A 15181-nucleotide genomic window follows, 5' to 3' on the forward strand; every position below is an offset into this window, starting at 1 on the left:
TCCATGTTGCCTCCATACTTTATATGCATTTTTTGATTGCTTTGATGCCTTATCTATTTGTTCATTCCATATCGCCTTTCCCTTTGATTTGATTTTGATTTTGATTTTTCTTCTATACTTTGGAATTGCTGCTTCTCCGGCTTTATGTAGCAATTTTTCTAGATTTCTTATATCTTGCTCAATGATTCCTTTTGATTTTTGCATGAGTTTTGGTAGATCTTTATTGATGACTTCCTTATAAATTTGATGGTCGCAGTCAGTCCATTTAGGTTTTGCTATGATAGTTGTTGCTTTTTTCCCTGACTTTTTTCAGTCGGCTATTCAGTGTCAAGATAACAGGTACATGGTCCGAGGTATTCTCTGGGTCAGTATCACATGTATCAAGGACATCAATTTGTCTGATTTTGTTAATGATTTCTGAGTTACTTTTGAAGAGGAAGTAATCAATTTGTCCTTTCGACATACCATTCTGGTGATAAAATGTCTCTTTTACTGGGCATTTCTCAGTATTTCCTATACATTTTTCCTTGCAGAATGTCTTTAGGATTTTACCACAATCTCAAAAAATGATTCCCAAAATCTAATTATTTACCCAAGGACCGATCGATTGATTTGACCCGATGACTGGATTTTATATGGTGTAATTCTGTAACGGTTTATTTCTTCCTTTGTGATATTTTATCCTGAGGATAATTTGTCCCGGTAATTTTTTTCCAGGCATGGTATTTCACAGGTTGATTTTCTCCAGAGGAGTGAAAATCTATCTGTGTTTTGCGGATAGTATGAACCGTGTAAAATAGAGTCCCATTAACTACTATGTAAGTTACTCAAAATCAATATATACCTGACTATAATTATAAAATGTTTCACAAAGGTAGACTAAATTTGCATAATTTATCAAAGGGAGGTAATTATGAGCAATTTATATTTTAAAGACATTAATATAATATATTTCTGAATCTATTTTATAGCGAAATTTTTATTTGAATCTTATTTTTTAGATATTCATTTATATAAAAAGATGACTTACAACTTGATTTAATAAGACAGATAACATTTCACTATCCAGCTGTTAAACATGCTATTGTTCCAATATATTGTTATGCTATGATTTATCTGATTTCCATATAATCAACAACTACATCTCTGTCCCCAGACAAAACTATTTATATAGTTAAAAATATCATTATAATCAAATTCTTCTATTACTGTTAACAGTAGCAATATGCAACTATATTTCTACCTTACTTATAAATTTATATTTGTACTGAGATCTGAAAACAACTCACTTTTACATGAATTTCACTAACCTTATTTAATCATGATATTATTTTCACAATTACGATCTTTGAAATTACTTCCGATTTTCTTCCCTATGTTTCATGATAATTTTCTTTTTAAAAGGATGATATTGACTTGAATATTTCAGGAAATTTTTTCAAGGATAATTTGTGAAATTATTTCCCATTATAATATATATTTTTTTAACAATTTCGCTTAATTTCAAATACACTATTATTATTTCATTGTATTTTTAAAGGATAATTTGTTTCTAATAACTATTCAATAAGTTAACTACCCAGATAGAATTTCACGGCAAAGGATAAAATATCCCAGGGAAATAGTTTCCTCCGGATAAAAAAATAACAACAACTACTGTGACATTTTTTCCTCCGGATCAAATTTCACCCGGATATAATTTTGCTTTACAATTCCAGGTAAAAAAAAAGTGTGCTACGATCCGATCAATCCAAGTATTTTAACAGCACATATTATTAAGTAAAATCATACGTATCGAGAATATCTGAGGACTCAGGTTATCCCATGTGGAGGTGCTCCGATCGAATCGGAGGTTTATTTCTATAACATTCGTATTCAAAAACGAAAGTAGGATTTTTCTTTTTTCCCAACCATGATGCCATGACAAAAACAAAAGTCATTACATGCATTAAATAGTTGAAGACGGAAAGAACCAAATAATAATATCAAAAGAAGTATTAGTTTTATCAGGTATTATCATGTTAATCATATAAATGCGATTCACGTTTTCAATTTGTTTTTATTTCACAATCACTCACTTAGAAAAGGGTTGGGCGAAAACAAAACGACGACATAAAAAAACTGACAAAATGAAACGTAACAAAAACAAATGAAAAAAAAACAGTAACAAAGCAAAAGAAAAGAAACAAACATAAAAAAATTCAAATCCTGATTATCAAGGGAGGGTCTAAAACGCGGAAGTGAAAAATGGGTGTATTATAACTAATATCTCTGGAACCGCTTAAGCTAAATCGATAAATAAAAGTGATTCTGAAAGCTATTATAATAGTCTATAAGATTAAATTAAAAAAATATTTATTTGAATATGCTTTTTTACCGAAAAATTGACCGGAAGTCTTTCCACTTCCGCGTTTTAGACCCTCCCGATTATCAATGGGTTAAATTGGATAAGGCAGCAACCATTTGATTTTCTGGGGGGGGGGGGGGGGGGGGGGCTATGGTTTTTTTTGGAAAAAAAAGTTTGTTTCCAGTTTTTGGAGAAAAAAATAATTTGTTTTTGATTCTGAGAAAAAAAATTTGTTTGTTTCACCCTCAGCTGCCACTATATGTAATGCTAAAATTGAAAAAAAAAAATTGTTTTTGACTTGTTGCGAAAAAAATAGATTGTTTTTCGCCGCAGGCGAAAAAAAAAATTTGTCCAGAAAAAAAAACCATAGCCCCCCCCCCAGAAAATCAAATGGTTGCTGCCTAAGGCATATATTTTGGTTTTCAGCAAGATTTATTTATTTGTCTTGTTTATTTCCCACACGCTGTATCATCATATACCCAAAATTTGCAGACTGATATATTTGATGGTATTGAAAGAGATGTACTCAATTTTAAAAACAATGGAAATATCCTGTCAAATTCGTGCATGCATGGTCACCGATTTGACTCAAATTCTAATATTTGATTTATAATAGTGTAAAACATTTATCCAAACTACCAAAAGCCTAAAATAAACAGTTTACAGAACATGGGGTAGATAATATGAAGGTTCGTTTTGTGTGTATTTTAGTCCAGACGCCATCTAATTAACTATCGATTTGACCTCAGATGACCACATAAGCGATGTAAACATGAATGAAGATATGAATAGATTTTTTTAGGTCTGTTTGAGTTTATTTTATAGATTAAAATATGTTTCTCATTGTTTTAACCGTATAAGAATGAATGGATCGAATCAGTAATCAAATGATTTACCGTAGTTTCACTTACATTTTACATTCATTTTCTTTAAATAACCAGTACACGTACAATGCATGCGTTGTCAATCTCTTGCAAGGGGTTAAATTGAAGTTCACATGAATACGGATTTAAGGTTCATCATAAGGAATTGAAAAATAAGTATTAGATACAATACAAAGGTAACAAAGAAACAGTCCGGTAACAACCGTTGCCGGATAGTTTTTCTGCACGAGTAGTCAGGTCAAGGTCCGAGGCGCTAGCCGAGGACCTTGACCTGACTACAAGTGCAGAAAAACTATACGGCAGTTTGTTTCCGGCCTGTTTTTTTGTTACTTTTGTTTTGTATCTGACTTGTACGACGTTTCAAGGAAGAAGTATTACATTTTGCAAGCTTAATATTTGAAAAACTTAAATGGCCTCAAATCAGTAAATGCAAGTTATAGAATAAACACATTTGTTTCATTTTCCTTCAACGGAGTTGCCGGATAGTTTTTCTGCACGAGTAGTCAGGTCAAGGTCCGAGGCGCTAGCCGAGGACCTTGACCTGACTACAAGTGCAGAAAAACTATACGGCAGTTTGTTTCCGGCCTGTTTTTTTGTTACTTTTGTTTTGTATCTGACTTGTACGACGTTTCAAGGAAGAAGTATTACATTTTGCAAGCTTAATATTTGAAAAACTTAAATGGCCTCAAATCAGTAAATGCAAGTTATAGAATAAACACATTTGTTTCATTTTCCTTCAACGGAGTTTTTTTTCCAGAAAAAAAAATCAGGAATCTAATAATTTGATAAAAACAAAAGAAACCATTTCAAGTATAAGATTTATGTTATCAAGTTTGAGACTTTTTTAAAATGCAACTTCGTTGAAATGTAATATATTTAAGAAATATTTTAGTGGTAAGTAAGCTAACGTTTAATTTTATGGGTGAAACGGAAAGCGGGAGGGGGCCTTAATGGATTTGAAATAAACAGGCTGTGATCTTTACTTTGATGAAAAAATGCAGGATGTGCCATTTCATTTCCCCATTCCCCCTTTAAACATTTCGTGAAAATCGCACGTTTGCTGTCAAATACATGAATTTAATATTCAGTGGGGGGAGGGGTGCCGGGTGTTGGAATCCCTTTTTTTGGACGATCAATGCATGTGAATGTGGACAAATAGTGGAAACCCCCTTTTTCCTGGGTTGGGAACCCCTTTCTTAAAATGACTGGATCCTCCCCTGATAGATTTGAATTCAAATTATAATTAAATTCAATAACAATATAAATGTATCAAAAGAATGAATTTTCTACTTCATTATTGAGTGAAATGTTATATAAAAAAGGATTTTGTTCTGTTATTGTATATATTAAGACAAATACTTAAAAAAAAAAATCATGCTCGGTCTCTGCAAGTGTTGATCGCGATTAATTAAACACGTGTTACTATATGACCAATCGGAGCCAACCGTCCAAAATTGAGGCCTGACACAAGTTGGATGATTTTCTTCAAGACTTGCTGCTTATTTGGACATGTATTACACGAACACTTTTTATTTATAGGATCAATCGTGCATTGGTGAGTTGATAGGGATTTTATCTTTTGATGAGATTTGTTTCTTATTTACATATTTTCTGTCTTTTTAAATTGAAATATAAACGTCGGTATCATCATTTCTTCACTTTCAGCATTATCTAAAATTACTATTCATATCCATGCTCCATAAAAAGGGGGGAGGGGTATGTACTTTTCTAAATATATCGAACAGGATTGTACATGGCAACATAGGCAAAGAGAAAATCGGGAGAGGTTTTGGATAAAAACACTGGGTGTCCTCCATCCAGATGGAATCAATAGAAAGAAATAATTAAATTTACAGTCTAGTGTTTATATTATTATATTCAGGATTTTGGATTAAAATCAATCGACCAAAACTTACCTGTATTATTAGTGACCTATGTTTACACCTTATACATTATATCTCATTATTGTTAAAACTTTTGTCACCGAAGAAGGCCATTTGTTGAGCCGAAATATTTGCAATTATTGTATAATTTATATCATCTGTTCAGTTTTTCCATCTTTGTGCAATGATATTCAACACTTTTTAGTGTTTTGTTTTCCATCTATTTATCGGTATTGTTACACAATCTTTCAGACTCATATAATTTTTCCTGTTTGTGTAGTATTGTCAATTTTGATGATCCAATACCTATTAAGTTTACTGGTTGGTAGATTCGTATAGACTCTATATTATTTTTGGGCTACCTGCATTGTGTTTTTCATGATCCCAGCAGACTTATATTCCAACTGTGTACAACATGACTTATGATCAATATTTTAAACAACTAAGGATCACTAAACAACAACAAATTAGTACTAGACACCATCTTTCTAATTACTGTCATTATATTGACAATAATGTTATTCCCAGTGGCTTATGTATTAAAGCACTGCCTCAAACTACCGGCAACCTGTCTAATACATTTCTTCGCAGGTGGGATCAAACCCTATTTCACTGTTCCCTCCGTCTACTCATACTTCTTAGAGAACACTGTATTGAACATCTTAAAAACCTAACACTTCAATTTGACTCCTTGTCTCAGGCTTGCAAAACAGATCTAACAGCAAGTGAATTCGAGAACATCCAAGAGCGCCTGAGAGATATAACCAACACTAAGACCGCCACTCTCCGCTCCAGACAAAGATGCAAATTTCAACGGGATGGTACTTCTTTCCCATCCGTTAGTACAAAAGAAAAAATGAATAATAAAACCAAAAACAGACATTTTAGACGTAGACCTCAAGTCCTTAGCAACAAGATCAATACCGTTGTTAATCTTTCCAGCAAACAACTTACTGAGGACGAAACGTCATTACTATCCAGAGGCCTAAACTTTTGTCCAGTCCCAGGTCCAGTGAATGATACTAAATTGTCTGAGGAACTGGATTATTTTGCCAGGAGCCTCCGCATCAAGGAACATTTTGCATCGAAAGAGGACGATAGCACCACCTCAGATAGTGACTCTGATGACTCCAACGAATATAGATTTAGAAAGAAAAGCAACTGGGTCCCTAAACCAAGCAAAAACACCACCTTAGAATCATTTATAGACAATGTTAAAACGGATATACTTACAAATGTAAAAATAAACAATCAGACCTATGATAATTTAACACCTGATGAACGTGTGGCCTTGACAAATTTGAGAGATAATGACGACATTGTTATTAAACCTGCAGACAAAGGGAGTGCAGTTGTCGTCATGGACAAATCTAACTATGTCCAAGAGGCCATTCGCCAATTAGATGATGACCGGTTTTACAGAAAACTTAATTCGGACCCCACCCTCCAATTCAGCGAGGAAATAACAGAATGTTTAAAGGAAATGTGTGACAATAACATCATTGATATAGATACTTTCAAATATTTAAAACCTGAAAATTCAAAACCTGGGCGATTCTACCTGCTCCCTAAAATTCATAAACCTGGTAACCCAGGTAGACCAATCGTCTCAGCTAATGGTCATCCCACAGAAAAAATATCCGAATTCGTTGATTACTATCTTCGACCTCATGTAGAAAACTTGCCATCTTTTATTAAAGATTCTACAGATTACTTACTAAAGATGCAGGATTTAAACCCTCTACCTGCCAATACTACTCTTGTCACTATGGATGTCACCTCTCTCTATACGAATATTCCCCATGCGGATGGTATTGAAGCATGTAGAGAAGTTTGGGACTCTCGATCTCTTAAAATTCCACCTACTGATTGCTTAGTTGAAATGCTTACTATGGTCTTGAAAAAGAACAACTTCACATTCCAAGGAGAACACTATTTACAGACAAATGGCACTGCTATGGGTACAAAAATGGCTCCATCTTATGCCAATATATTCATGGGTAAATTTGAAAAGCAACTGCTGGAGTGCTCCATCGAAAAACCGCTTTCCTGGTATCGATTTATTGATGACGTCGACATGAAATGGGACAAGGGAGACCAAAAATTACAAACTTTTATAACAAATGCTAACAATCAACACCCTACCATCAAATTCACCCATGAAACATCTAATTCCACCATAAACTTCCTTGATACATCTAGCACCCTCTCTGTAGGTATAATAAACACAGATATATACTCTAAACCTACAGATACTCATCAATACTTGTCGCCTGAAAGTTGCCATCCCCCACACTGCACGAAGAGCATTCCATACAGCCAAGCTCTAAGAATAAGGCGAATCTGCTCCTCTGAAGACACTGCAAAACAACGTCTGGGGCAGCTTAAAGGACATTTGAAAAGAAGGGGATATAAACACAAAAACATCAAAAATAGTTTTCGAAAAGCGGAATCCATCCCCAGAAGCAGTCTGCTAACTTACAAAGATAAACAGAAAAGTAAAAGAATCCCATGTGTGCTCACCTACCATCCATGCCTGAGAAATAGTTTCAAGACCATTCGTGATCATTGGACAGCAATCGAGAAACATTCGAAGTTATCCAAAATCTTTCCTGAGCCTCCCATGATTGCCTTCAAACAACCTAACAGCCTGAGAAATATACTTGTCCGTGCTGACCTTTCCAAACCTAACCATACTGTAGGTAATTGTCAGCCTTGTGGGGATAAGCGCTGCAAATGTTGCAACCAATTACAGCATTCATCAACATTTCACAGTAAGACCACAGAAAAGACATACAAGATCTTCTGCAATGTCAACTGCAAAAGCTCAAACGTGATTTACGTTCTTGAGTGTCCTAGATGTGGTCTCCAATATGTTGGTGAATCTATGCAGCCATTTCACAAACGCCTCAATGGCCACAGGAGTGACCTCACAAAAAAACCGTATATTCCTGTCAGCCAACATTTCAGGTTACCAGATCACAATCTGAAAGATTTTGATCACATGAAGATCCTTGTGATCGAACAGGATTGTACATGGCAACATAGGCAAAGAGAAAATCGGGAGAGGTTTTGGATAAAAACACTGGGTGTCCTCCATCCAGATGGAATCAATAGAAAGAAATAATTAAATTTACAGTCTAGTGTTTATATTATTATATTCAGGATTTTGGATTAAAATCAATCGACCAAAACTTACCTGTATTATTAGTGACCTATGTTTACACCTTATACATTATATCTCATTATTGTTAAAACTTTTGTCACCGAAGAAGGCCATTTGTTGAGCCGAAATATTTGCAATTATTGTATAATTTATATCATCTGTTCAGTTTTTCCATCTTTGTGCAATGATATTCAACACTTTTTAGTGTTTTGTTTTCCATCTATTTATCGGTATTGTTACACAATCTTTCAGACTCATATAATTTTTCCTGTTTGTGTAGTATTGTCAATTTTGATGATCCAATACCTATTAAGTTTACTGGTTGGTAGATTCGTATAGACTCTATATATATATATATATATATATATATATATATATATATATATATATATATATATATATATATATATATATATATATATATATATATATATATATATATTTTAAATTAGCACTATAATATATATACGGTATTCGAAAAATCAGGAATCATGCAGATCATTAATTTGTTATCTGCTTGACCTTAGTAATTTTTTTCTCATAAAATTTGGGATCAAAATATCTTTTTTATTCGAAGAAAAACATACCCCCCCCCCCCCTTTTAGAAGTTAAATGAACGAATCTATTAGTATACTGATATGAATAGTATTTTACTGGAAATGTTTAAAAAAAATATTGATGATAACGGAAATATTTATTAAAAAAAAGACAGGAAATATGTCGGTGAACCAAAAAGTTCAAATCTAATTGAAAGTTAAAGTGCCCATGAACTCATTGTTCATGCACGAGTGATTCTATTCATAAAAAGTGTCCGTGTAACAACTAAAAAGAGTCCGTGTATCGTCTAAAAAGAGTCCGTGTAACACCCGTTAATGTACTGTTTTTCTATAGCTCTGCGGGGGGGGGGCAAAGTTGTACAAGGCCGTGTTTACACCTCCAAAATTACTATGAGTACAGACAAACTGGTACAGCCAGGAAAGTTTTAAGGCATGGCAGGAACTAGATATATAAAAGTTATATGAAGTCTACGTTTCAGAAAATTAAAAACTTACCTGGATTTTGATGTTCATTTTTTTCCAGTCTGCAGAAGATAGCAAAATAAACAAACACCCAAGTTTCATTTGATACGGTCCACTCAGTTACACAGTTTAAACCGGTTATATCACCTATTGTTTACAGGTGTCTATTGTTCATCTATTGTCCATTTAAATCAATACTACTCACAACATTGATTATATGAGGGGAGCTTCTCAATCGTTTTCACTACTTAGTTAATTTTTGCACCTTCTGCAGGAACGAAAAAAAAAGGATAGCAAAATCTAGAAAAGTTTATAATTTTCTGAAACATAAAATGCATTTAAAATTTATATATCTAGTTCCTGCCATCCCTTAAAACTGTCGCAAGTGTATAGGTTAGTCTGTACTCAGAGTAAAATTTGGGGTGTAAATACGGCCATTTTAGCCAAAAGGTTATGATGAACCTTAATGAGGTCGACTAATTCACTTGCAAGTGAATGAGTAATTATCAATGTTTCGTCGCTTAATTTGACAAAATTGAACTATTTTGGCTGCTAAAAGCGAATTATTATTTTACTATTTCACTTTCATTATTGAATGATAAAAAAAAATCTTACTTTAGTTTTTTTATATATCTCGTAGCTAGTACCCCTTTAAGTCTTTGTGGAGATTTTAATGCCCGAGTTGGATCTGAATGTGATTTTATAGTTGATGATGACAACAATTATGTTCCTATTTTTGACACATATCAATCATTCAATCAGATAGATATAGGAAGATGTGGTGTGAGTGCCAATGAGACAACTCTCCATACAAATAACAATTTAAAAAGTAAACCATTATAGGTTAAAGTACGGCCTTCAACACGGAGCCTTCAACACGGAGCCTTCGCTCACACCGAACAACAAGTTATAAAGGGCCCCAAAATTACTAGTGTAAAACCATTCAAACGGGAAAACCAACGGTCTAATACAAATTTTACTTAGAAATAGTTATGATACCAAAGTTAACACAAAGGGAAAAGATCTAATTGATTTGTGTATTAGTCATCAATTAAGATTTTTAAATGGTAGAATTATTGGTGATTTATTTGGTAAATATACATGTTACAAACCAGTAGGTGTTATATTTTAAAGTTAATGACTTTATACCTACATTATCAGATTGTCATTCAAAAATTGTCAGCTCATTTTACCACAACTCATGCAGAGGTAATTGATAATATTTTGCCTTTATCATGTAACTATGTATGGTCAGATGATTCTTCAGAAAAATTTAAAACGATCTTGACACAATAAAAGTTCATGTAATATAGAGAATATACATAACTCCAACTCAATGAATAAAGCATTTTCAGGACTTGAACTCTTTCAGTTTAGAATTTACAGATCGTTTAAAAGAGCTTGATAAAAAGCTAGAAGATGCTGAAAAAAATAAATGTTTCAATGATCTAGATTTCCCAATAAAGGACTCAGAAATATATTCTGCTATTGGTAGATTAAAAAGGGATAAAGCTCCTGGATTAGATCATATTAGCAACAACATGTTGTAAAGTGGCCAAATTTTCTTAACAAAATGTTTAATTAAATTGCTTAATACAGTTTATTATATGGTTTTATCCTAAATCATGGGCGGAAGGATATATAAAAAGGCTGCATGAAGGTGGCGATAAAGATGAACCAAGTAACTATAGAGGCCTGACAATCACCAGCTGTGTTGGTAAATTATTCAATTGCATATATATAAACTCTAGATTGGATAATTTTTTAATAAAGCATAATCTAATAGATGACTCTCAGATTGGTTTTACAAAAAAGGCTAGAACATCTGCATGATCTGACCATAATTATGTTTAATATATTAAAATGCATTATTGATAAATATTGTTCACATACATGACATAAGGATGGTAGAGTGTTTGCCTGCTTTGTTGATTTAAGAAAGGCTTTTGACACTGTAATTCATACAGGATTAAGACTTAAACTCTTAGAAATAGGGGTTGGTACTAAAATTTATAATGTTATTAAGAATATGTATTCTGTAAGTAAATCTTGTATAAAAACAAGTAACACTGCTCGCACTGAAATGTTTGATAGTAAATTGTGAGTTAAGCAAGGCGACAACCTAAGTCCCAACTTGTTCAAATTTTTTTATTAATGACCTTCCTTCATTACTCAACAAACATCAGATTCAATTATACTAAACTCTAGGCCTATACATTGTTTGATGTATGCAGATGATATTGTTCTGCTCTCTTCCTCATCACATGGTCTTCAACAAAAACTAGATATTTTAGATAAGTTTTGCAAACACTGATGTCTTACTGTAAATTTATCTAAAACCAAAGTGCTTATATTCAATAAAGCAGGCAGACATCTCAAATATAATTTTAAATACAATGGAAAAATTGTTGAATGTGTAACCAAATGTAAATATCTTGGCATTACTTTTTGTTTATCTGGATCTTTCTCCTATGCTCAAAATGAACTTTATCTAAAGGGTCTAAAGGTTTATTTTAAACTGTGCAAGAAAGTTATTTCTCACTGTCCTTCACCTAAAATCTCATTACATGTATTCGATCACACTATTATGCCAATATTATTTTATGGTTGTGAAATTTGGGGTTATTTTAATCCCTTTACAACACGATTGAAAAAAAACCCTGATTTGTCCTTTGGTCAATTTATAAAAGACTTAAATGTGAAGATTTGCATGTTAAATTATGTAAATTTGTTTTAGGTTGTGGAAAAAAAGAGTACAAATTTTGCCTCCTTGTCAGAACTTGGCAGATTACCCACACATTTTAATATCGTCAGTTCAATGCTTAAATCTTGGCACCGTTTAGAAAATTTAAATAACTAATTTCCAATTCTAAAAGATGCGCATATTTAACTTCCATCATTTGTCCATAGAGTTGTACAAAAAAAAACATCCTTCTTGGTATGGCTCTGTTTATATACACCTGGAAAAAAGTATTGCAACACCAAATTAAAATTTAAATTAGAAAAATACTTTTTATTTTTTTGTTAAATAATTTGTTGAAATAGAACTAGTTAAACATTATTTAAATATCACCTGAGTTTAATCAATAAATATCGACTCTATCAGTTCTTATCTGCACATGCAGCTACTGTACTCGTAAACACTAAAACAGATGTTTTAATCCTCATTGTTTTCAACACTTAAAATAACCAAGTTTATAAATTTATGTTATTGACACCTTTTAATTGGTCATCCACAACTCATAACTGCAGCAAGATTGCAGATATCCAGCATGAGGGAAGCAGGTATGCCGCTGTGATAATTGCACGTATTGTTGGTCATCTCCATTCCACTATAAGTCGTTTTGAGAATAAAAATCAGGCAAGAAACGATGCTAAAGACCTTCCGAGGTCAAGAAGACCCCCTATAACATCTGCTAGGGAAAATTAAGCATAATGAAGGTTGGTAAGAAGGAAACCCATTGCAAACAATACAATCCTAAAAAGAGAATAATGACCATACAGGAGCCTTTAAGCAAGAACTGTTCAAGATCGGCTCATCGCTACTGGTTATCGTGCGATAATACCATTTCGGGGACCTTTGCCTACGAACAGACACACAGATGCCCGTATCCAATATTGTGCAGAGCTCGCCAAAGTTGGAAATTAACGTCGTGGTTGTTCCAATGGAATTCGGTTTATCTTCCTTGGCCCTATCGTAGCCCGAATTTGTACCATATCGAGCATATATGGGACACTGTTGGGCGTAACGTGCACGAAAGGACACCCCAGTTCAAAGAGGTCATGAAATAAACAATACCCTTTGTCAAGAATGGTTGCTGCTAGCTTAGCAACAAATGAGTCGACTTATGGCAGTTATCGGGAGACGTTAAGATGTGGTTATCCGTTTGAATGAAAGCTGCGCACAAAGTACTAATTCTTTGGCGTATAACGATCAACCATGATGTGAACAATCATCTAAAGATTAATTTTGAAATGTCTGACATTGTAAAGTTCGACTACAGTAAAACTTGTAAAATGCATTTTTTTGTACAAAAAACACTTCATTTTGTTATAAAAATTTTGGTTCGATAAAACTTTTTTTTTCATACATTTTTTGTTCGTTTTAAAGCCAATATTATCATTAACTATGTTTCAATATTATTTTACAAATATTTTATCATATTCCATCCAAAATAAGAGACTGATTTTTCAATTTTTAAAAAATCAAGGTGTTGCAATACTTTTTTCCATGTGTATATACAGAAAAAACGAATTTTTGATAACCATACTGACTCAACATGCTTCAAGTCAATGAAAACAAATAGTTTTAAGAAGACATGTAAAACATATATATGAAAATTCATTATATTAATCTTTGGCAAAAACAAAAAAACATCATTAATTTATTAGATGGCAATTAAACTGTATACGTACTTCAAGTTTAAACAAAATTTTGGATTTGAAAATTATTTAGATATTATAAAAGATTTTGGACAAAGGAGAATTTTCACCAGATTCAGAATATCAGCTCATAGACTTCAAATAGAGTTGGGAAGATATCAAGGTATTATCAGGTAAAATAGATTGTGTATTCATTACTCATCTGGCGAGGTAGAAGATGAGAACCATTTTTTACTAACATGTACAAAGTATAAAGGTGAACGTTATGATCTTATTAATGCTATTTATTTGAAATGTCGTAATTTTACCCAATTACAAAATCCTGAAAAATTTATTTGGATGATGAGTAATGAAGATCATGAAATTTTATGTAAAATTTGTTCATGTTGTTGTCTTATAGCCAAACATGAACATACTAATTAAAGAGTAGTGGGACCTTGTCACTTCACTTGCACCTGCTACTGCTACTGCTACTGCTATGCTAGAGTGTTGAATATGTATATATGCATTGGTAAATATAATTACATACGATTTTGGATGCCAAAACCTTTTAGCAATAAATTAAATGAGTATCATCCCTTGATGAATTCTGCATTAAAGTGAACATTTTTTTTTTACTTTTGTGCACTAGTCACGAGGAGGTTAAGAAGGTATCTAAAATTCAACTTACTAACATGTCCAAGTGCATTTGCCCTTGGTCTCTTTTCCATTTTAGTGACTTGTATTATTCTCGACTCCTAGGAGTCGACATTAAGAATTGAACGATGGACAGTTAGTGCATGAATTTTTCTTGCTACCTGATTGGAAGATATTACGAGACGTGAATAATCAAAGTTTATTGATTGGTTAGGACAATCCAAACCAAGTAAATGTCCTTCAATCCCGTAGAGTATCGGATTTGTCCTCTCTATTTTAGCAATTAGATTTTACACAGGTAACCTTTATCTATAAATAGTCGAATCTTCTGGAGTAAACAAAAACGTTTAACGATACTACTTCATAGCGTGTGACCTCACGTGTGTGGTAAAATGTGTTGTTGATGCACGTGGCTATATTCTAGTAAATGAATTAATCTATAAAGCGAGAGCACTTTCCATTTTCATCAGCTAAGAGTCGAATAGCCTTTTTGAAAGGCTAACGCTTGTTTAATATTCCTTCAACTTATTTTTATGGATAAGAGATGAGGTGGAACTCTGTAAGCAAACTATTTCCATTCTCAATTTAATATGGTGAATTAATAGATTATTAAACTATTTTTGCTGGCACTCTGCATGGCAGAAAAAAAAAATCAAAGATATGAAACTTTGAAAGAACTAAAATAACTTATAAATAATTAGAATAACAATTGTTTTATGTTGTGACATTTTATATGATATATAATTCTATGATATTATATTCTCTTTATGTAAATTGAAATTTTAATTTTATCTTCATAATATGTTTATGTGTTAAGAATCAGAATGTATTGTGTATTGTTGTCATTATGTCCCGTCAGGGGC

General features: G+C 32.8%; 2 protein-coding genes across 2 annotated transcripts in view; both read left to right on the forward strand.

Annotated features, from left to right (window-relative positions):
• Positions 1-1908: 1908 nt before the first annotated feature.
• Positions 1909-15181, forward strand: part of LOC139503875 (uncharacterized) — a 114193-nt gene continuing 100920 nt past the window's right edge. The window contains exon 1 of the mRNA XM_071293852.1: positions 1909-2010. The gene's annotated coding sequence lies outside the window, so the exon portion shown is untranslated. The remainder of the gene's footprint in view (positions 2011-15181) is intronic.
• LOC139504123 (uncharacterized) lies at positions 5971-10849 on the forward strand. Its single transcript, XM_071294183.1, has 2 exons — positions 5971-7326; positions 10655-10849. The coding sequence occupies exons 1-2, from the start codon at positions 5971-5973 to the stop codon at positions 10847-10849; spliced, it is 1551 nt and encodes a 516-aa protein (XP_071150284.1).

This window comes from Mytilus edulis, chromosome 14 (assembly GCF_963676685.1).
Source record: "Mytilus edulis chromosome 14, xbMytEdul2.2, whole genome shotgun sequence".
In the NCBI taxonomy this organism is placed as follows: domain Eukaryota; kingdom Metazoa; phylum Mollusca; class Bivalvia; order Mytilida; family Mytilidae; genus Mytilus; species Mytilus edulis.

Bases quoted from the DNA above. Each gene is read 5' to 3' on its own strand.
- LOC139504123 (XM_071294183.1), top strand. From the start codon at position 5,971: ATGAATAATAAAACCAAAAACAGACATTTTAGACGTAGACCTCAAGTC. The intron at 7,327-10,654 runs GTAGGTATAATA...AAGCATTTTCAG, and splicing joins ATACATCTAGCACCCTCTCT to GACTTGAACTCTTTCAGTTT.